General features: G+C 50.7%; 1 protein-coding gene across 1 annotated transcript in view; it reads left to right on the top strand.

The window, feature by feature from the left end:
* Positions 1-7,352: 7,352 nt before the first annotated feature.
* Positions 7,353-21,541, top strand: part of LOC111157107 (WWC family member 3) — a 72,272-nt gene continuing 58,083 nt past the window's right edge. The window contains exons 1-3 of the mRNA XM_022518349.1: positions 7,353-7,466; positions 12,688-12,891; positions 20,943-21,032. Coding sequence (XP_022374057.1) covers positions 7,451-7,466; positions 12,688-12,891; positions 20,943-21,032 — 310 coding nt within the window. The 5' untranslated portion in view covers positions 7,353-7,450. The remainder of the gene's footprint in view (positions 7,467-12,687; positions 12,892-20,942; positions 21,033-21,541) is intronic.

The following is a 21,541-nucleotide window of genomic DNA, read 5'->3' as shown; positions in this document are numbered from 1 at the left end:
TGGGACCATCCTGCTCTCCCTTGCGTGAGGAGAATGCGTGAAGACTCAGTGGTGAGCCTTCTCTTTGCCTTCACCCTCTGCTGCCCACCGCCCCTTTCCTGCCCCTTGCTGTGGTTGCTGGCAGAGCCTAGCCCCCTGCGCCTGGCCGGGAAGGAGGGCACCATCTCGGAGGCCCTGGATCCCTACTAGCTGTTCTCCCTGGCGGCGGGTTGTGGCCAGCCAGATCATGGCCTCCCAAGACGTCCACGTCCTTATCCCTCGAAACCGCGACTGTGTTACCCGACGTGGCAAAGAGAGACTTCGCAGGCGTGACCAGGTTCGGGACCTTGCAGTGCGGAGATTATCCCAGCTATCCGGGTGGGCCCAGCGTCATCACGAGGGTCTCTGGAAGTGGGAGAGGGAAAACTGGAGAGGTGGCATCCTGAGAAAGACTCGACCAGCCGTGGCCGACTTCGGAGATGGAGGCAGCTAGCGAAGCCAAGAGAACACATTTCCTTCCTAGGGCCTCCAGGTGGGAGGTCGCCTCCTGACACTTTGGTTTTAGGTCTGTGAAACCAAGCTGCACCAGTGAGTCCACACCTGGAAGATAATACACATGTGTTGTTTAAAGCCACCAAGTTTGTTGTGACTTGTTACAGCGGCAAAAGGAAACAGAGACAGTCTGAAGCAAGTCTGCTAGAGAACCGAGAGGGAGGCGGGAAGGGGAGCGGCCGGAGCCAGTCTCCGCGCTCTGACTGGAGAGGCCACGCGCGGCTAGCACGACCCTGGCAGGTGTGTTTGCTCATCCCTGTTTTGAAGATTGGGAAATGGAGGCCCAGAGAGAAACAGAAGGACTCATCCAAGGTTTCACGGCAATAAATGGCTCTCTTGGAGCTGGCACTGACTGAGATGGTCCATGGCCACTTCCTAAAGAGCCCTGCAGGGTGCGACAGGCAAACGGGCACCGGAGGAAGCCAGCATTGGTGCCATCCATCGTTCTCTCGCTTCTCGCGGACCGACTCTGGTAAGATTGGCCCGCAGACTGTGTTTATTTCCTCAGCCAAGGCCAAGGAGAGCCGTTCATTAAGGGGAGACTCTGCATTGGGAATCTCTGTGAGGGGGGCTTGAGGGCACCTCTCCTGGCTGGGGTTGCTCAGATCAGGGGATGGTGAGGGGACTGGCGAGAGCTGGCACTGCGAGAGCATACTTTGAAGCATGGGGACAGTGGGTACCCTGCTTCTCAGTTCATCACTGACCACGTTTCCCTGGCTCCCCTGCGTTTTGGAGAATGCTATTAAACTTACCCTGCACTCCCTACCAGTGTGTTCCTCGCAAGTAAAGCACACTTGTGCCGTATGGATTTACTCTGAGCGCTTGAGCAAGTGCACTGAAGATATCCCCAGAGAGTAATGAGAAAGGCCATCTCTTACTTCACTGTATGCGGGAGGGTAACTCACTTTGGAAGTTGATGTTAAGTGTTTCCTGTGAGCTCATACTCATCCTTCACAATGAAGAGCAGAAAATTGGAACATACCTCAAGAGATGACTCCAGGTCCTCGGTAGATGAATTATGATTTACTGCAAATGATAAGATGCCAACGGGATGGAAAGTGGTGTCAACAGGGAGGCGAAGGGCACGGGGAAATATGCAAATATAAAAAATCAGTGTATGAAATTGTATGTAGTATGATATCAGCTGTGGAAAAATGAGCTGTAGGACAAAGGAGAGAAAAACAAAAACACGAATCCAGGGGTCTGGGTTTTAGGTGATTTTATTCCTGTTCCCTACACTTGACTGCGGAGGTTCCACACTGACTTGGAGATATGGAGAAAGGCTTCGTATTCTTCAGACTTACAAATGTACTTCGTGGACCCTTTCGAGGAAGATAATTATAAATACAGATTATGAGCTTTATAATAAACAGAGATGTTCCTTTCATCATAGTTCTAAAAATTGGGATATGATTCACATGTAGCACGGGACTCAACACTTCAAGCATACAGTTCATTCGTTTTCTGCACATTCACATTGCCCAGGCATCACCACTGTCTCATGTCAGAACATTTCTGTCACTCCAGCAGAAGCCCTGTGTCTATTAGTACTTGCTCCCCTCCCTTCTCCCCCAGGCCCTGGCAACCACCGGTCCACTTTCTGTCTCCGTGGCTTTGCCTATTCTAGACATTTCTTATAGATGGAACCATGCAACACATGGCCTTCGTGTCTGGCTTTTTTCGCCTGGCACGGTGACTTTGACGCCCACTGGTTTTGGAGCCTGTGTTGGTACTCCGTTCTTTTGTAATGCTTGTGTAATATGCCATTATGTGGGTAGACCGTATTTTACTGATCCACTCGTCAGTTGATGGCCTTTGGTTGTTTCCACCTTTTGGCTGTCGTGAGTAATGCCAGTACGGACTTTCGTCTGTGTGGACATATGTTTTCATTTCTCTTGGGTATGTACCTAGTTGTAGAAATACTGGGTCATATGGAAACTCAGTGTTTAACTGTTCTTTTTTTCCCCTTAATATTTTATTTATTTGAGAGAGAGAGCGAGAGAGAGAAACCATGAGCTGGAGGCAGAGGGAGAGAGAGTCAGACTTCCTGCTGAGCAGAGAGCCCAATGCAGGGGGCTCTATCCCAGGATCCCGGGATCATGACCTGAGCCGAAGGCAGACGCTTAACCGACTGAGCCACCCAGGCGCCCCAGTGTTGAACTGTTTTGAGAAATTGCTGCACTGTTTTCCAAAGCAGTGCTTATGAATGTTTTTATTAGCAGAGATTGGGAAGTAATGTAGGTGTGTCAACAATAGGAGAGCACTTAGCTGAATTTTATCAATCCCCTTAGCAAGCTGTTGGTAAAAACGCAAGCTCTTATTCCGAGATCACCTCCTAGGGCTCAAAGGCAGTTGAGACAGGGTAATTGTTCTCAAGGAGCTTAACCTATTTAACTGTTCCAGGTGATCTTTACAGAGAATTTATGAGGGAGGCAGAATATTTAGGCCATAGTGTTAGGCCATCTCTGGTAATTTTGGAGGAGACTCAAGGTATGAATTAATCAGTATACGTGTTACAACGTTAAGTGGAAAAGACAGGATAGAACATTGTATATACTGTGTGATCATGATTATGTCAGAAAAAAAATTAAAAGAACACAGGAAAAAGATGGAGGAGAATGCATCAAAATAGGAATAATGGTTGTATTTGAGTAGTGGTATGAATGGACATTTTTCTCCTCGGTAGGTGTAGTTCCTAAACCCTCTGTAGTGGAAACAGAAATGCCCGAGTTGCATGTGAGTGTGGGAAGAAGTTAGTTGGGAAAAAATCCAACATCAGATTTCTGGAGAGGGGCACCTGGGTGGTTCAGTCGGTGAAGCCTCTGCCTTTGGCTCAGGTCACAGTCCCAGGGTCCTGGGATCGAGTCCCGCCTCAGGCTCCTTGCTCGGTGGGGAGCCTGCTTCTCTCTCTGCCCCTCACCCTGCGCTTGCTCACTCTCTCTCTCTCTCTCTTGCTCTCGCTCTCTCTCAAATAAATAAAATCTTAAAAAAAAAAATTCTGGAGAGATGAGGACTCAGGAACTTGGGCCAGCATACCTGTGAGTGGGGACTGAACCCCGGGCTTGCCTTGGGGAGGACTTGGAACAGCAGCCCTGGGCTTTGCGCCGCGTGGCCCTCAGCGCTGTGCCACATGCTCTTGAGGAAGAGCCCTTGGTTACCATGTCTCCTCCCAGCTGGAGGGACGGCCACTAGCAGCACAAGGGGTCACAGGATCGTCCAGGAGGAAGCCCAGCACGTGCTGAGGGTCCTGGTTGTCTCTGGCTGTGGATGGGATCTCGTCCAGGCGGCTTCCAGCCACAGCCTGACATGCAGGAATCCTGCTTTTTAGCCAGCAACAACCAGAAAGCCCTCCTTGCTGAAAAACTAATATCCAAAGAACTCCACTGTTCCAGACTCCCAGACCTTGCCCTTCTCACCATGAAAAGGGAACCAAGAGTTGTTCAGCTGTCGTCACTGTAGCGGTGTAATCAGATACCTTCGAAATTGGAACAGCTCGTCTGAAGGGATTTACTTGTCACTGAAGCAATGTTACCCACCAACACCTTTCTTGGGAGAAAAACATCATTTTGATATTGGTACGGTTGCAGATGTTCGTGGTAGCCTGTGCTGAAGTCTTTGTCCCGTAAACATGTTGGAACATGTGAGACATGGGACAATATTGACATGGGACAGTAAATGTAGACATTCTCAGTGCTGTGACTGAAAGTCATGCCAGAATGTATCTCTGCGCAATGAGGTTGCAGCTCTCTGGAATCTGATGGATGAATCGGACGGGCGATAGAAGATGTTCCTTCTAATGTTCTCAAGTAGGATGAAGAAAACTTCTCTGCATTTCACTGCCTCCTAACAGAGGACAGCCTGGGCTGTCAGCACCAATGTCCACTATAGTATCTGGTAGACTCGGAAGGGACGTGAGAGCTTAGGATTTTATTGGTTACCTGTTGTTGCACCATGAATTACTGACATCTGGTGCCTTCAGATGACAGGGGCACATGATTTCTGTCATGCAGGAATTGAGAAGTTTATCTGGGTGGGCCTTGCTTGGGTCTCATGAGGCGTCGTGGTCAAGATGCTGCCTGGGGCGGCTGCCGTCATCTGAAGGCTTGACTGGGGCTGGTGGGTCCGTTCTCGAGGTGGTTTACTCATGGGGCTGGCAGCTCGGTGCTGGCTGTTGGCAAGAGGCCTCCCTTCTTCTCCACTGGGGTCTCTTCCTGGGGCTGCTTGTGTGAGCTCCCAACATGACTGCTGGTTTCCCCCCGAGCCGGCGATCTGAGAGAACGTGGTGGAAGCACAGTGTCTTTTATGACTCCCGCCTCGGAGGCCACGTGCTGTCCTTTCCACAGTATCTTGGGCGTCACACGGCTCAACCCTATTCAGCGGGGGAGGGGAGCACACGAGGCCGTGAGGAACAGGAGGCGGAAGCGCCGGGGGCCCTCTTCGGAGCCGGTTGCCACGGGGTCCTGCGGCAGGTGTGCGTGTTTCACTGTGTGATGGGTGAAGCCGGGGAGTGGGTGTTTGTGCTTCTCCTCGCTGTCCTCTGGTCCCTTTGCTGCGTTCGGCCTGCGCAAACGATCCCTATATTTGCCTCCTTGTTTTCCACTTCTGTCCTTTGGGAGCTGGAACACTTACTTCATCGCTGAGCATGTTGAGGCGACTGTCAGGTGAGTAGATGGGCTCAAAGTGTCGGGCCCTGCGGCTCTATGAGCCCAACAGCAAGGACTTGATAACTTCTCTGTGGGCGTAGAGACCTGCTTCTGGTGTGAGCTGGACCGTGACAGCCGTGCCTTCTCATCGGGTGGCTTTGTAGTACGGATTCCTGGGTAACTGTGCAGACTCCGTGCTCTGTCTGGAGAGAGTAGAATCTGAGACATACAGCTTCTGTATCGAGCCCAAATAAAATTCACCGAGGGGCGCCTGGGTGGCTCAGGGGGTTAAAGCCTCTGCCTTCAGCTCAGGTCATGATCTCAGGGTCCTGGGATTGAGCCCCACATCAGGCTGTCTGCTGAGGGGGAGCCTGCTTCGTGCCCTCCCCCCTCCTGCCTCTCTGCCTACTTGTGATCTCTGTCTGTCAAATAAATAAATAAAGGCTTTAAAAAAAATTAAAATTAAATTCACCAAGACAGTAGACGTGTCCTTTTGTTTATTTTTGGAACACCAAGTATGGAAGTGTTACTAGAATTACCTGCATTGTTTATTGGATCAAAAATTGAAAATAGGAGCTCAAAATCATTTTGTAACAGTTCTGAATGACGAAGTGAATTGGGCTCCGTAGGGCAGGAAGGTCAGCTTTCCCACCTCTGCTGATGAGATGAGGTCATAGGTGTGAACACGCTTAAAATGTTCTTTTCTTTTCTCTAAGCTTATTATTTTTTTTCCTCGAAGCTTCTATGTGACTCTAGAATGGCAGAATCTCTGTGACTCTAAATAGCAGAGATGTGCTCAGGACTCCGTTTATCTTAAAATAGCACTGTTCTTGTTGTGGTTCGGTCCCCTTCGGGACTGGACTCACGCACAACACCCTGCTGTTACCTGCTTGACTTGGATTGTGCTGCCCTCGGTGCCCTTCACAGCCCGAGGAGGACTCCTGCCACGGACGGTGGGGTTGCGGATGGGGTGGGCGGCGGGCGGTGCCCTCATCGCGTGAGGTCGTGCAGTTCGGAGTGCGCTGTGTCTGGCGGGCCATCTGCGGCAGGTTTCACCTTCGGCATTTTCCCGATTTGCTATTGACTCTAATGTCCTCAAACCATGTGTAAACTGAAGACGAGTTACAATCTCCACCATTCTGATGGTGTTTACCGGCTTCTAAATGCTCCTGGGAGGGACAGAGGCTGGTTGTCCAACCAGTTTGGGGAAATAACATGTTCCGCGTTCATACTGGTCTTGTGAGGTTTGGCTGTAGTTGCCGTATCTCGCTTTCCTGGGGCCGGGGACTTGAACAGAAGATGGGGAGGACTGAGTTAGTGAAATTTAGGTTGTCAGATTCCCGTGCATACCGGTCAGTGTGCATTTATAGAGACAGCCGAGGAGAGAGCTGCCCAGACTCAGACAATTATAGGGCGTGGCCTATTTTATACAACAGCTGTCTTGTCAATCAATGTGATGGTGGGACGTGGGGGAGGGAGAGGTGCTCCCTAAAGACACCCATCTGGAAACCCTTTATCTGTGTCAAGCAGAGGTTTCCTTAGTCACGTTTGCTTCAAAGGGAGAGGTCTGTAGACAATGTGCTTTTGTTGTTTTTCTCCAGAAAACAAAAAGGATCCTTTGCGATCTCAGACTCTTACAGTCTAAGGACCAATTGGTACCTCCTTGTCTGGGGGCCGGGCATGCTGGGCTTTTTGTCTTTGGTCAGTGGTTAATGATTAGCTCCTTAACTGATGACCTCTGGTAGATGAAACTCACCAGTGTTTTAGATAGATTCACGCTGTCATGCCTGGAAACAGACCCAGGGGTAGGGGGTGATGCGGAATGAAAACAAACCACGGCTATTCTGTTGCGGAGGGTTCTAACATCGTCACCCCATTAAACGTACTGCTTGGAAGAAGATGCTCCTTTTACCTGTTTTGTAACTGTCCATATCTATTTTCGCTGCTATTTAAAGTTGCACTTTGAGATAGGAATGCTTTTAACTGCAAGTGTACTGATATTGTTGCTGAGTATTATTTAGGCAAAGCCAGTGAATTAATTTCCCAACTAAGTAGTTGGAGCAGAAGCAGTCACTTAGATGAGATAATATCTAATTTCGTATTAAGACCTAATTCTAGAGTCGATTCAGCAAACTTAATGAAATTGACCTTTCACATTGGCTCTCATGATTTTATTTTGCAGGATAACAAAGCCATTGACCTTTGCCGATTGTGTTGGAGATGAACTTCCTTTAGGATGGGAGACGGTATACGATAAACAAATTGGAATTTATTACATGGACCACATAAATAGTAAGTAGACTCCCACATTTGAGTTATATGTGAGTGAGTTTTCATGTTGATCTCAAAGATGCTAAGACTCTCTTTGTAGGGCTGAGACAGTCGTTACTACCCACCGCAGCACTAAGCTGGATTTTACTAACGTAAACTGAGGTTGTCCTTTGCGGGGTTCTTCAAAAAGTGAGGCCATTGTGGGACACCTTACCTATGTGTTGCCCAGGACTGCATGGAATATGTTTAGTGGAGGGTTTCAATGCCTAGTAAAAGGAATACGTTTCCCAGGCGGTCTAGAAATAGAAATATCTTTCATAATGAGAAGGTTATTTATTGCAAAGCGGAGCTTACGAGTTCCTGGAACAATAAATGCCCCAGTGATTACCTTAACTTCATTTTGTCTTACATATTCAGTTTCGACTTTAACATACCAGCCCTTTTTGATCTTTGTGAAGGGAGGAAGCTGGGTAAAGACTGCAGCTAAAATAATACAGTGGGTCCTGAGCACGCCGGCTTTCTTGGAAGAATTGGGTAGACCTGTGGCTCTCGACCAGGGCTGCTTTTGCTTCCCAGGACCACTTGGCAACGTCTGGAGGCATTTTCTGTTGTCACGTCCGGGAGAGGAGCTGATGGCATCTCGTGGGCAGGGCCTTGGGCTGCTGCCGAACTTCGTATGCAGCTCGGGACAGCCCGCCACAGAAGATGAGCTGCCGCCCGAGTGGCCATGGGGCCGACCTTGGCACCCCGGTTCACAGGCTCCGATCTGCTCTCTGCCCCTCCCTCTTGGCTTGCCGCCCCATCATCAGCCTTCCTGGTCCCACTGGGGGCTCCCTTCCCTCTCAGATTCCCGCTTTTGCACTCATTCCCATTTTCATGCCAGCTATGCTCAGTGTTTCTGTCATTTTCATTTTTCACTCCCGGGGACATGAAGCGTGGCTTCCCCTCGGTGCGCTTTCTGTCCATCAGTGTATGCAGTGCAGGGAAGGCTGGGGGGCCTGAGGCCGCACAATGCCTGCCATGTGAGTGATCTGAAGCTCTTTCCTCACGCCAGTCCCACGGGCCCTCCTGTCCCCTCAGTGCAGGCGACCCAGGTTGGTGTCTTTGTGGCTGATACCTGCATCGGCACTTCCTAGCCAGCCTCCCGAGTCAGCGTTCAGAAACCTGAATGGCAAGACTTCCGTTCTCCGTCCGGGGCAGCGGGATTTCTGATACCGGCGGTCAGCCTTGCACTTGATGGCGGCCCTGACCCGAAGACTGGGCAGTGGGGAGAGGAACCGCCCCGGCTCATCGGCCCTCCCAGGCAGTTGTCTAAGGGGCAGGAGGGCTTCTGGATAAATCCCCCAGCCACTGGGCAGAGCGCGGTGCTCAGTGAGGCTCCCGCCGAGGCCGCCCTCCCTAGCCCAGCTGACCTCATGCCTCACGACTGAGTGTGTTCGAGGCATCTTGCTGTCCGGGCCTCCCTTCCCGGCTGCCGGTGGGCAGCTCCTGCGGGGGACGGCTGCTGCCCTGCGGGCCTGGGCACACGTGTGCCGGGGCTTCACCCCCAGGCTTCGGCCTCTCCGAGACCGGGTGGTGGTACTGAACGGCAGAGGCATCTGCCTTACACAGCCTTTCTGGAAACTCTGCCTGCCACTGAAGCCGTGGACCGTTTTGGCTTGTAAAACCAAGAGTCGTCCCTCTGCACCTACCACTTTGCTGCGGGCGTTCCTTGCTCACCTGTTTGCTGTAACAGGGAATGTTCCAGAGCGCCTCTCTGTGCTGGCCACTCTTTGGGCTCTGGGGACCCAGGGAAGTGAGACCCAGTGTCTACCCTCAAGGATTCCACATAATACTCTAGACGTGGCCGTGAACCCAAAAACTGAGTAATCACCAAGGACTTTGTTCCAGCCACTGAGTATAAGCGGGATGACTCAGCACTGTGGGTGATAAAGACATCAGAGAACGCAACTCCCTCTCTCTCTCTTTTTTTGGGGGGGGGCAAGAAAGGTTATTGTTGTAATAAAATTTATGTGGGGGCCAAACACCACATTCCAGAGCACTTGCTCCCGAGAAACCAAGCCTTCATAGCACAGCTTGAAAACTCTCTGAAGGCCTGACCCTGAGGAGTCAGACGTTAAACTGGAACTGTGCAGGTCGACCAGAGGGACCCTGGGCTGGGGCGACCACCTTCGAGGCCCCCAAGAGTCTCCGGTGCGCTGGCCAGCGTGTAGGCCACGTCTGCGGGCCACGGCGGGCCTCAGGGCTGCGTCCATTGCAGCGACTCCGGCGGCCACAGCCGTGACTCTGCCCCGCCCCTGCCCACGGAGTTTGAACTGGGGCTAGCTCAGGACCCTGACTGTTTTTATATTTGGTTTCTTATTTCCTGGTGAGACCTTGGAGGCCTGGAGGGGCTTTCCAGTACGGACCTGGGGTAGCAGCGTGAAGGGGGTAGGGGATGTCGGCGGAAGGCGGTTCCAAGGGAAGACATCCTTGAAACACCGTAGCAAGCACTTGTGTGTGTGTGTGTGTGTGTGTGTGTGTGTGTGTAGTAAAGAAAACATGACATTCCTTTCTCAACATTTTGAGGTGAAATCTACAGAACGTAAAATTAAGCCTTTTGAAGTGTGGAGTTTGGTGACATTTGGTGTGTTCTGTGTTGTACGCCCACCACCTATGTCTGGTTCCAGAACATGTCATCGCCCCGAAGTCAAACCTGGCACCCATGAGCAGTCACTCCCCGCTCCCCTCCAGCCTCCCAGCCCCTGGCTGCCGTGAAATCTCCTTTCTGTCTCTCTGGATTTGCCTCTTCTGGACATTTCGTTGAGACGGAATCATACACTACGTGGCCTTCGGTGTCCGACTTCTTCCACTGTACGATGCATGTGAGGCTCTTCGTGTTGTAGCGTGAGGCGCGACTTCATTCCCCGTCGTGGCGGAGCGCCCCGCCGTCGTCTGGGCAGGCCTCGCCTTCCCCATCCGCCCACCGGCTGCTGGAGTCGGGGTGGTGTCCGCCTCTGGCTGTTGTTAAAGGGCTGGTCCCGCGCACGGAAGTAAATTAACGAGCGCGCGTGCGCGCGTGCGTGCGTGTGAAGACCTAACCAGCTTTAGGAACTGGTTTGTGAATGAGGTAGCATCCCATCTAGCAAACAAAGGAGAGCTCCCAGGTACATTTGAAAAGAATTATGTTTCTTTCTTTCTCTCTTTCCAAATTTTATTTAAATTCTAGTAGAGTTATTTAAATAACGTAGAGTGTGTTGCACATTTATTTACAGTTTGGGCTGGGGGAATCGTGCCAGCATGTCTCTGAGCGCTCCCTAATTTCGTCTGGGCTGCCTGCGGCCCGCATGTATTTACCCGCACGTCACCGTTGCAGCGGCCGCCGTAGCCCGGGCTCTCTGTTTGGAGCGCGCGCGGCTTCGCCGTTTTTACTTCCTGGAGGCACCACCTGTGTTGCAGTCTCCGCAGGAGCTCAGTCGCGGTGCAGGAGGGAGCCTTCTCCGAGTCTGGCTGTCTGGCCCGTTTGCTCAGTCTGCCGCCTCAGTGTCAGGACCAGCTTTCGGGCACGTAGTCCCCTGCCTGTGGAGCAGACTGCCCCGTCCGTTCCGCATTCAGTGAGCTTGCGGCCAACAGTTACCGATTGCTTCTGGCTCTCCAGTGACTGAAAGGTCCCGAGACTGGAACGCTGACTGAGGCCGTGTGCCTGTCTTTGAGGCGCTTGGGAGTTTAGTAGGGGGGAGACAGAAACACGGGAGTAGTTACGTGCCCGGCGGTGAGCGCTGCAGTCCTCCCCATCGCATAGGTATACCTGCTTGTGGCGGCCGAGGGGGCTTCAAAAAGGAGGTGCTTTCACAGAGGGACTTGGAAGACAGTAGGGCTTCCCTGGGGGCAGAAGAGGACAGAAGCAGCAGCACTTTGGAAAAACTTGTCCTGGGGAAATGACAGAAAGGACTGAAGCTGGTGAGCTAGTTCCAGGACTCCTACGTCACGTGGAGGTTGTTGCTTTAAAAGACACTCGTGGGCTAAGGAATTGCGAGCAGAGTTACGAGGGCAAACTTGGCGAGTGCACTGAGCATGGCCTTTGGTGGGATGCGGCGGGAAGCCCGTGTGGTTCTGGAGAGGGGTCCTGCGGGTCCGAGTGAACTTAGGGGAGCGGGAGTGAAGGGTATGTCGCCAGTCATTATTATATGTAGGGGCAGGAATCACCCTTTTTTTTTTTTTTTTTTAAATTTTTTTTATTTATTTGTCAGAGAGAGAGAGAGGGAGAGAGAGCAAGCACAGGCAGACAGAATGGCAGGCAGAGGCAGAGGGAGAAGCAGGCTCCCTGATGAGCAAGGAGCCCGATGTGGGACTCGATCCCAGGACACTGGGATCATGACCTGAGCCGAAGGCAGCCGCTCAACCAACTGAGCCACCCAGGCGTCCCAGGAATCACCCGTTTTTGATGACCCATATGGAATGTTCTGGGTGAGGGAGAAGAGCAGGCATTCTCTGAGGATGAGTCCCAGGTGGGCTAAGCGGGTACATGCAGATGCTGCTGCTCGCTTCGAGAAGGGAGGCGGAAGGAGAAGCACGTGATGGCGCTGTCACTGCTGTGCTTCCAGTTTTGGTGAAGAGGGACACTGTGCGAGAACGAGTTCCGCTGTGGATGAACGACTCAGAATCGCTCTGGGTCCGTCCAGGTGGCGCCGCATCTAGGGGGCAGTGGGGAGGAAAACCGGAGCCCAGGAGAGAGCCTGGGGCTGGAGGGAGGCATGAGCCTCCCTTGCAGAGTGAGAAAACCGGACGGGGGCAGGAGCAGGTGTACAGGTGGGACGAGAGGACGTTGGCAGGTGCCACAGGCAGGCTGCAGGCCCCGGTGCCGAGGCAAGGGCGAGGGGCGCAGCCTGGGTGAGGGGGCGCATCCCGAGCCGCAGAAGTCAGTGAGAAGGTTGGAAATAGTCACTAGTTTGACTGAGACCAGCTCATTTGGTTTCGTGTCCTCCCGTGTGCACGCGCAGTGTGAGAGGTTGTGTGGTGGTGTCTTGGGCCCCGCTGCAGCCCGCGTGTGCACGGCCGTCGGGGCTCCTGCTCCTCTCAGCCGCGCCCGTGCGGACGGAAGGCGTTCGTCCCGCGTTCGAGGAGGCTTCGTGGCGTAGATGCTCCCGCGGCGCGCGTCCTGGCGGTGAATGACGTCCGCGTCTTCTCGTCGCGGGGCTGCGTGACCGGCGGCCAGCGGGAGGGTTTTACTCGAAGCCGCTCACGTGCGCCCTTTCCGTTGCAGAGCTCACGCAGATCGAGGACCCCCGCGAACAGTGGCGGCGCGAGCAGGAACGGATGCTGAAGGAGTACTTGATCGTGGCCCAGGAGGCGCTGAATGCCAAGAAGGAGATCTACCAGATTAAGCAGCAGCGGTTCGAGCTGGCGCAGGAGGAGTACCAGCAGCTGCACAGGCTGTGCGAGGACGACAGCCGCTCCCACGCCAGCTGTGAGTCCACGCCTCCCGGGGCGCTCCCGCGTGACGCCGGAAGCCCCCTGCCCCAGCCCCCTCTCGGTCACCCGCACACACCACGCTTGACTCGGGCGAGGCCGACTCCCGGGGTGTCTAAGCACATACTCTTAGGGAGGGGGCCCTCTCAGTTTTAGAGGCTGCCGCGTACGGGCCTCTAAAGCAGCAGCGGGTGCTCCGGTGTTGGAGGAACACGCTCCCCTCTCAGAAACCCAAGTGTTTTGTTACGGACGCAGCCAGTCACCGCTGGAGCCTGTCCCCTCCCCGCAGAGTTGTCACACTGAACAGCCCGCCACAGGTGCACAGGGCCGTGACTGTTGGGGGTGCCACTGAACCTGGCAAGAATGTGTGGGGGTGCTACCGCTAGGTCTGTGTTACAACGGCCTAGGTCCACTTGAGACACAGACAGACTTACCTGGGACATGACTGCCACCATGCCGGGTATTTGGCTCTGGTGACACAGCCTTGAGCATTAAAGACACGGTCAGAGCTTTAGTTTACTCTGTGTTGCAAGTCAGAATGGAGTTAAGGCCGAAGGGCTAGAGGTCTTTTTTTTTTGCACCTGCTGTTGAAGGTGAATATGCCTTTCAAGCTGTGGGGAGGAGAGGGGTGCGTGTCCCCCGTAACAGGAACGGAAGAGTGTTCTGCTGTCAGCATGCCCTGACAGAAGGTCAGGACTTGGGTATAATGGTATGTTGTTTCCAGGTCATCTTACCTCTTGTTCTTCAAATATACGTAACTGCTAGATTTTGGTGGTTTTTGGTTTAAGTGTCCATCAGAGTGCAGTGGTCAGCTCAGTGCTAATTTTTAGAGGCTAGTTTCTTATCTCCAGTTTCTTTTCTTACACTGTCCTTTTCTGATTCTTGTATCAGGCCTCACAGAATGAATTGGGAAGTGTTGCCTCCTCCTCTCTTTTCAGAAAGAGTTTATGTGGGATTGGTATTTGCTAGAACTTGATAGAATTCACCAGAAAAGCCATCTGGACCTTGAGTTCCTTGTGGGAATGTTTGTAACTATAAATTCAATATCTTTAATAGATACAGGGCTATTCAGATATTCTGTTTCTTGAATCAATTTTGGTATTTGTGTGTTTCAAAGAATTTGTCTATTTCATCTAATCCAAAAGTCAGTAAACTTTTTTTTTTTTTTTAAAGCAAGGCTTAGAAAGTAAATACTTTAGGCTTTGTGGGCCATATGGTCTCAGTGGCAACTACTCAACCTGTCTTCATAGTGCAAAAGTAGCGACAGACAATATATAAACCGATGTGTGTGGTTTGCTCTGATCAAAGTGTAAACACAGGTAACAAGCCCGATTTGGCTTGCAGGGAATTTGCAGACTGCTGATCTAAGTTGTCAAGTTTATAAAGTTGTTTATAGAATTTCCTTACCATTCTTTTAGTATCTAGACACTCTGAGGTGGTGTCCTGTCTTTCATTCGTGATACTAAAAATTTGTTTGTTTGTTTGTTTTCTGAATCAGTGTAGCTAAACTTTTATTGATCGTATTTATCTTTATAATAAAGTGGCTTTGGTTTTTTTTTTTCTTTTCCCATTTCTTGTCCGTTTCTATTTTATTGATTTCTCTTCTTTATTATTTTCTTCCTGCTTCTTAGTTTGGCTTTACTCTGTTATTCCTTTTCTAGCTTCATAAAGTAGAAACTTAGATCATGGATTTTCGGGCTTTCTTACTTCCTCACATAACCTCTGAAGGTAGGACTTCTTCGTTAAGTGCAGCTTTAACTACCTGCCACAAATGTTGGTATTTTTTCAGTCAATTCAAAGTGGTTTCCCGTGTCCTTTGTAGTTTTTCTTTTGAGCCATGGGTTCTTTAAAAGTAAGTTGTTGGGACTTTTTAAAGATGTCATGTTGATTTCTAATTGAATTCCGCTGTAGTCAGAAACTACACATGTAAGATTTCAGTCTTTGGGAATCTACGATTTAGCTCCCGGCATTTGGTCTCTCTCAGGGGCCTTATGGGATTAGAAGCCCATGGACTTGGTACCTCGAGTTCACCCCTAGCTGTAGTGGTGGCTTATAACTTTCTGAGAGCATATGGTTAGGGATTTGGAGCCTTTTAGAAAGTGCCTGGATAGAAGCTGGCTTGAACCATATGAAGTTGTTATTTTTGTAGCTTCAAAAGGACTGAATACTGACAGTCTCATGTTGAGTCAGCCTAATAGAATGTTTCTTCCCAGTACCCTTTAGGGACCTTATCTGTCTCCTGATTGGGTTTGGTTAGGTCTCCAAAGGCTCTTCCGTTGGTTTTTCTAAGAATGGAATGGGAGAAAGACATAGCAGAAAAATTTGGCAGGAAGTTTCTTGCCAGTGAACATGGCTCTGGTGTTGACTTGAGAGTCTGACACGCTCATCAGAATCCCAACCAGCCTAGAGGTCTCTGTAGACGTAGTCTCTGCATCCACTTGTCTGAGTGGCCTCGGGGGCCAGACTGGGCCTGCCTGTTTTCATGAAGGGCGGGAGACGCAGGTGGATTTTGCTGGGGCCTATTGGCTCATCTGGGAAAAGACTCTGAATGGAATCTAGGACTTAACTCTGAGTGCTTTACCAGGTTGCTGCTGTCTGTCCCTGGGGTTCCGACCAAGCTTTCAGCTTGCCATTTAACCTGAACTACCCATTACGATGAGGAAAGCTCTGTTAGATGACTCAGAGGAGTTCTTTCTGGCCGCACGGGTCTCCCTCAGCCCAGATTGCTGTCAGGGCTAGTTGTCTAAAGCAGGGAGGCGCCTCCGTGCTCCGGGACTGGGAACAGAATAACCCTTGGATGCAGTTCACATTACTTCCTTCATCGGCAAGGACTTGAAGCGAAAAGAGCCAGGATTCAGGGGGCTAGTGTTATTATCTCTGCATTGTTGGGATTGCAACGTTCTGAGGTACGTGATGCCGTCTGTCTTTGCTGTACATGTGAGAAACGGAATCGGGAAGGCTAAGTTACTTCTTCAAGGTCACATACCCAGTAAATGGTAGAACTTGGCCTTGAACCGAGGCCTGTTTGTATGTGTGGCCTTCGATGCCTTGTACTGTGTCCTAGACATGGGAGAGGCAGCGCCTAAGAGCTAATCATGTTTTTGAAACATGTTGCCTTCCCGTTGTTTGAGTAATCCAGAAATAAAGATCTATTATAAACGGACAAGTCACCTGGCAGTTTTGAAACTAAAAGGGGCAAGTGGAAGGCAGAGCACTATCTACTTCTGAGCACCTGCTGTTGGTATATACTAAATGTCGGGGACACGATTTATCCCTAACGGCTGATTGTAGGGAAAAATAAGACCGTGATGGTGAACAGAGGAATGGACTAAAACAGCCATTTTTAGGGGTGCATGGGTGGCTCAGTGGGTTAAGCTTCTGCCTTCGGATCAGGTCATGATCTCGGGGTCCTGGGATCGAGCCCCACATTGGGCTCTCTGCTTGGTGGGGAGCCTGCTTCCCCCGCTCTCTCTGTCTGCCTCCCTGTCTACTTGTGATCTCTGTCTCTGTCAAATAAATAAAGAATTAAAAAAAATAAAACAGCCATTTTTGATACTGAGCAGAAGGGGGAGGGTGGGAGGAAGGGATGTGCATTTCTCCCACACCCTTCACAGATTTTCCCCGGAGTTATGGAAATCACCAGAATAAAACTCCATTCACTGGGGAGAAAAGATTTTGTGTCAATATTGGGCCATCTGGTATCTAAGAATATCCACGCCTTGACCTTTTTTTATTTTATTTTATTTCATTTTTTTGTCCCTGAGCAAAGCAGATTCAGATGCTGGCTGGATTTGAGCATACATGTCCCCACGAGACCAAGAACCCTTTTCTGCTGTATTTCTGGCGGCTGCTCGGTACCCAGACCAGTTTTCTGCTCTGTAGAGCACGGGCACAGAGCTTCTCGGGAGCGGATGCACTCTGACACGCACCCACTACTTCCCTGCAGCTCGCTTTGTGGTGTTCTCGCACTTTCTTCACGTGTTGTCTTGTGTTGTGTTGCTGGCAAAGGAGGTTTATTAAAGCCGTTGTAGTGAAGGAATTTATTGCAGCTTTCAGGATCACTACAAAAACGGAAAACTGAAGTACTTCCTGACCTTTGTGTTTCTTGACCTGGGTGGTCACATTTGTATTGGCTTTGTATTAAGTCCTTGTTCTGTACACTTTTCTTGATGGGTGTTATTCCCCCACCCTGAAGGAGAAGGAAAAATGAGGGGGCACTGCATTAACTTGTTAACATTTGCTCATATATCGAGGTGGAAAGAGGGAGGTCTTTTTCTTTCTTTAAATTTATTTTCAAAATTTGTCTCCCAGTTCTATGTGTTTATTTCGTATAGTGAGCTGATTCCTCATCTAGAAGAAGATACGCTGATTTCTGCATTGTTACGTGGTCTTCTCTTTGCCTTTTCTACTGAATACGTTTGTTGTGTCCGAAGCTTTCATTCTGGAGCTCATCGTTCAGTTTTCCTGAGAACCTTTGGCTTCTGGATGCATTCGGATGAAGCCTGTGACCATTTGCAGGGTCAATTATAGTCTAATCCACAGGTCAGCAAATGTTGTACGGCCTCTGGGCTGACTCTTGTCCACTCTGGCTGTTTATAAATAAAGCATTATTGGAACACAGCCACATGCACTCACTTACCTATTGTCTATAGTAGCTACGGCATCAGAGTTGAGGATGAGACAGAGACTGTATGGCCCACATCGCCATAAGTATTTACTGTTTGGCCCTTTGCAGAAAAAGGTTCCCAACACCAGGTCTACACCAGTAGCTCTGAACTCTGGCTACAGGATATAATCGCCTGATGGGCTTTTTAAAACTGCTGTCTGGGGCGCACTCCCAGAGATTTTGACCTGCTTGGCTTTGGATGGGGCCAGGCAGTTTTTGGTAAAGCTTCCCAGGTGATTCCCAGCATTGGGAATCCAGTAGTCTGGATTGACTTGTGATGGTCTCTTCCAGCAGCAGGCGCCTGCCTGACTTTGTTACCCTGGCTCTTAGGAACTACCAGAAGTCTGCACCAGAAGTCTGTCTCTTCGGATAGTTCGGAGAGTTGGCCTAACTTCCCGTGAGAAAGTGCTGACCCTCCCTGAATTCCTCGGTTGGGTGGTGGTGAAGTTGGACCTTATCAGTTATCAGTTTGGCCGGCATTCTTTCTGAGGCTTTATGCCCATCCCACAAAGACTGTCTTGCCCCGGTTATCCCCACAGTGGGTTTCTCCCCTTCTGTCTAGGTTAGGGTCATGGCCACAGTCCATCCATTCAGCCCTTTGTTTTCCTTCCTGCAAGCATGTTGGAGCTGGCAGGAGGAGAATGGATCACGCAGCATTTTTCACAGGTATTAGTTGGCAAGACTCAGTCTCGAAGGCGCTTGTGGAGCATACGTGTCTGTTGAGAAGTAACCCCCTAGCCTGCCCCAGAGAACATTTCCGAGAGAATTCTTGGTTTGAATTTGGTGGCATCTTGTGTTACTTCTGCGGGGACCTCTGAGTGGGCCTGTTTAATTTTTTTCTTCCATTGCTTATGGCGCCTTTAAAAACAAATGTCATGCCCTCTGTGGGCCTGGGTTGTGGACATGCGTGCCTTTGTTGCTGCTCTGGTAATTAGTACCTGTCAGCATGGGAGCTGTTGGGGCTTGCCAGCCTTTCTGCAGCCGTTCTCTTGGCTTCCTTGAGCCCTCCCTGCAGTGCTGACCCCTGGAGGCGCACACCCGGTCCTAAGGCACAGTGTGCCCAGAGCACATCTTTGGGGAAGGACTGCTGGTCTTCTAAAGCATGTCGTCCCCCTCGGGTGACCTCAGGTTCTCACAGCACAGAGGAGGCCTGTGTGGAACAGAGCAACAGGGAGGCAGAGACAGACACACGAGCGTACATGTTTTCCCTTTTCAATACCCCATAAAATCCAAATCCAAAATCAGTACTGGGGTCTGCAGCATCTCGAGTGCTAAGGACACAGGTGACATTCACCTGTTGGACAGTCGGCCCTGGGGAGCCGGAAGTCTGTGCCTTCTCCCGATGGGGAAGCGAATCTGATGAAAGAACCTTGGGCAGCTGGCCCGCAGGAACCCAAGCTTCAGACGGAAGTCCCTTTTTTACTGATGTAGAGCAAGTCACTACAAGCTTAGGCTTTGTCAAGTGGGGAAGTGTAATCATCATTTCTCAGAAGATTTTTTTTTAAAAGATTTATTTATTTGGGACGCTCAGGTGGCTCAGTTAGCTAAGCCTCTGCCTTCAACTCAGGTCATGATCCCGGGGTCCTGGGATCGAATCCCACATCAGGCTCCCTGCTCGGCAGGGATCCTGCTTCTCCATTGCTCTATGAGGCCATGGCTTTCCGGGCTCCCCCTCCAGGACTGGGTACACGCTGAGTCTCTGGGGAAGAGGTGTGTACCCGACAAGCTCAGGGTCCCGTTAGTTCGGCAGGGTAACTGGGGGACAGTTCCTGCATTTGTCCAGCTCTATGCTGTTGTTTCAGGTCTCTGCTCATTTTCCCTATGGAATCGCAGAGGAGTTTCGTGGCAATGATTTCAGACCGTGGTCACTGCTGTTTAACATTGCAGTTAACACCGCAGGGCTTGGGTGACGGGGCTCCTCTCTGCCCCAAGTAGGAACAATCCCAGGTGATCACTGTGGGCACTGTCTTCCTCAAAGGCCGGGTGACACACAGGGAGGTGAGGAGTCTGCGAGCCCGGCCCTCATTGGCTTCTTATCCGGGTCCAAGCGACAGTCCCTTCAGCTCAGGTCTGGGAAGACTTTAAGTCCCAGGAGTTTGATGTAGAGATGTTACAGAAATGATTTCTAACTCTTCAGGGCTTTGTCTAAGGTGTGGCTTTCAGTACTGCTCTTCCCGTGAGGCAGACGCCGTCAGGACGGAAACTGTAGGCCTGGAGATAGATACTCATTGTCTAAGAAGGAAATCTGTTTTAGAAATATCTCACTCTGTGTCTCCAAGAGATTAGGATTCTAAATCTAAGAACATTTGAGATAAAGTTGGCAATTGCTTGGTTCTTCCAGATGCTTATTTCTAGTAGATTCTGGTGGTTTGAAATTCTGACTGATAGGGACTTGAATAGCAAATGTCTTCGAGAGCTGGTTTTAAAGAGGTGTCCAAACCGCTCAGATTAACGTCGGACTTGCTGTGTCAGCTGCCTAATGACTTGAGCCATCCTCTCCGTGACAAAGTCAGGAAATGGATTTGAACTAGTCTCCGGCCATTGGCACCTAGTTATCCAAACGACAGTCACTCTCCAGTCGCCAGATCACAGGAGTCTGGGAAAGAGGCCGGGCCGCAGCTGGGCCTTCTGAGCAGGTGACATGACCGTCAGGGCCCCGGAGGCAGGTCACACCAGGGTGGGGTAGCGCCCCACCAGTGAGGGCCGGGCTGGACCACGTGGTTGCTGTGCACAAGCTCATGGCTTCTGGAGCCTAAGAGAAAGGAGACGGAAGCAGCAAGAAAAAGCAGTGTGGGGAGGAGAATGGGGGCGCTAGCCACAAGACGCAGCCACTCACCACCTGAGCAGCCGGCTCGCCGGCACGGGCTCCTCGCTGGCCGCGCCACCAGCAGTTGGTCCGCTGTGCCCGGCACACAGCTCGGTAGCCCTCCGGCTCGCGCTCACCCCCACGTGTGGGCCCTGCGCACTCACGATGCCGCAAGCCTTGCCAGGAGTTTGGACCCCGGAATGGATTCATACCGCGTGTACTATTTCCATAGTGAGAACAGTTTTCCAGACCACAACCCCCCACCCCACCCCCGCCTGCCGAGTGTATCTGTGGTTTTTAACCCTAGTAATTTTACAGTGGAAGTGAACAAAGAGTTTTGTTTTACCGACAGCCGTGGATTTTTCTCATGTGGAATCACGTAGGAAGGCCTCAGGCAGAAATCCAACATCGAGATTTGAGGATGTGAAATGTTAATTCCTTAGGAGCCGGTGCTGACTTGTAAACTGATTATTGACAAGAGACTTAGAATTGATTATTGATTCACAAGTTCCTGTCTATGTGTATTGCCTTATGTTAAAGGATCCATTATAAAATAAAATATTTTCCGTCTTTTTAGCCTTCTCTGGATATTCAGCAAATACAAAGTACGACCCATACCAAATTAAAGCAGAAATAGCAAGTCGTCGCGATAGGGTGAGTAGAATGAGTGCTTTCGTAACTAGAAGCCGCATGTGTGTTTCTGTGTAATATTACTTATCGTGGCTCATTTAATGCCGGTCAGTGTGACTACCACTCAAATTTTGGTTTTAAGATTTTCACTTACATGGATTATTATTAAATTTGGTTTTACTCTTCACTTTTTTCTAAGAGGACAGGGAAAGTTTTTTTTTTGAAACCGCAGCGCATCTAACAGAAAATCGCCTGTATCCGTCTGTGTTTTTCATAGAGCTAGACTCTTCCCGCCCAATTTGTTAAGATTTGGTGACATTAAGCCCTGATCTCCAAGGACTGCTTCCCTTTATCAGTGGGATGCCAGCCTTGACCGTGGGCAGCTTTCTCATCTGCCGGTGTTCCCTGGTTGCTGTACTCCTAGGGAGAGCCTTCCTGCAGTGCCGTTTGACCAGAAGGTTCTGATGCCCCTTGCGAGTGACACTGGAGTTCGTCATGTGCCGCCCCGTTTCATCTCTTCAGCCCCGTCTTGGGTGTAAGGGAAAG

The sequence above is a fragment of the Enhydra lutris genome, unplaced genomic scaffold (genome assembly GCF_002288905.1).
Source record: "Enhydra lutris kenyoni isolate GAN:26980312 unplaced genomic scaffold, ASM228890v2 scaffoldscaffold52, whole genome shotgun sequence".
NCBI classification, from domain to species: Eukaryota; Metazoa; Chordata; class Mammalia; order Carnivora; family Mustelidae; genus Enhydra; species Enhydra lutris.
Note: the sequence above shows the minus strand (reverse complement) of the source record. Positions and strands in the feature narration are given on the sequence as shown.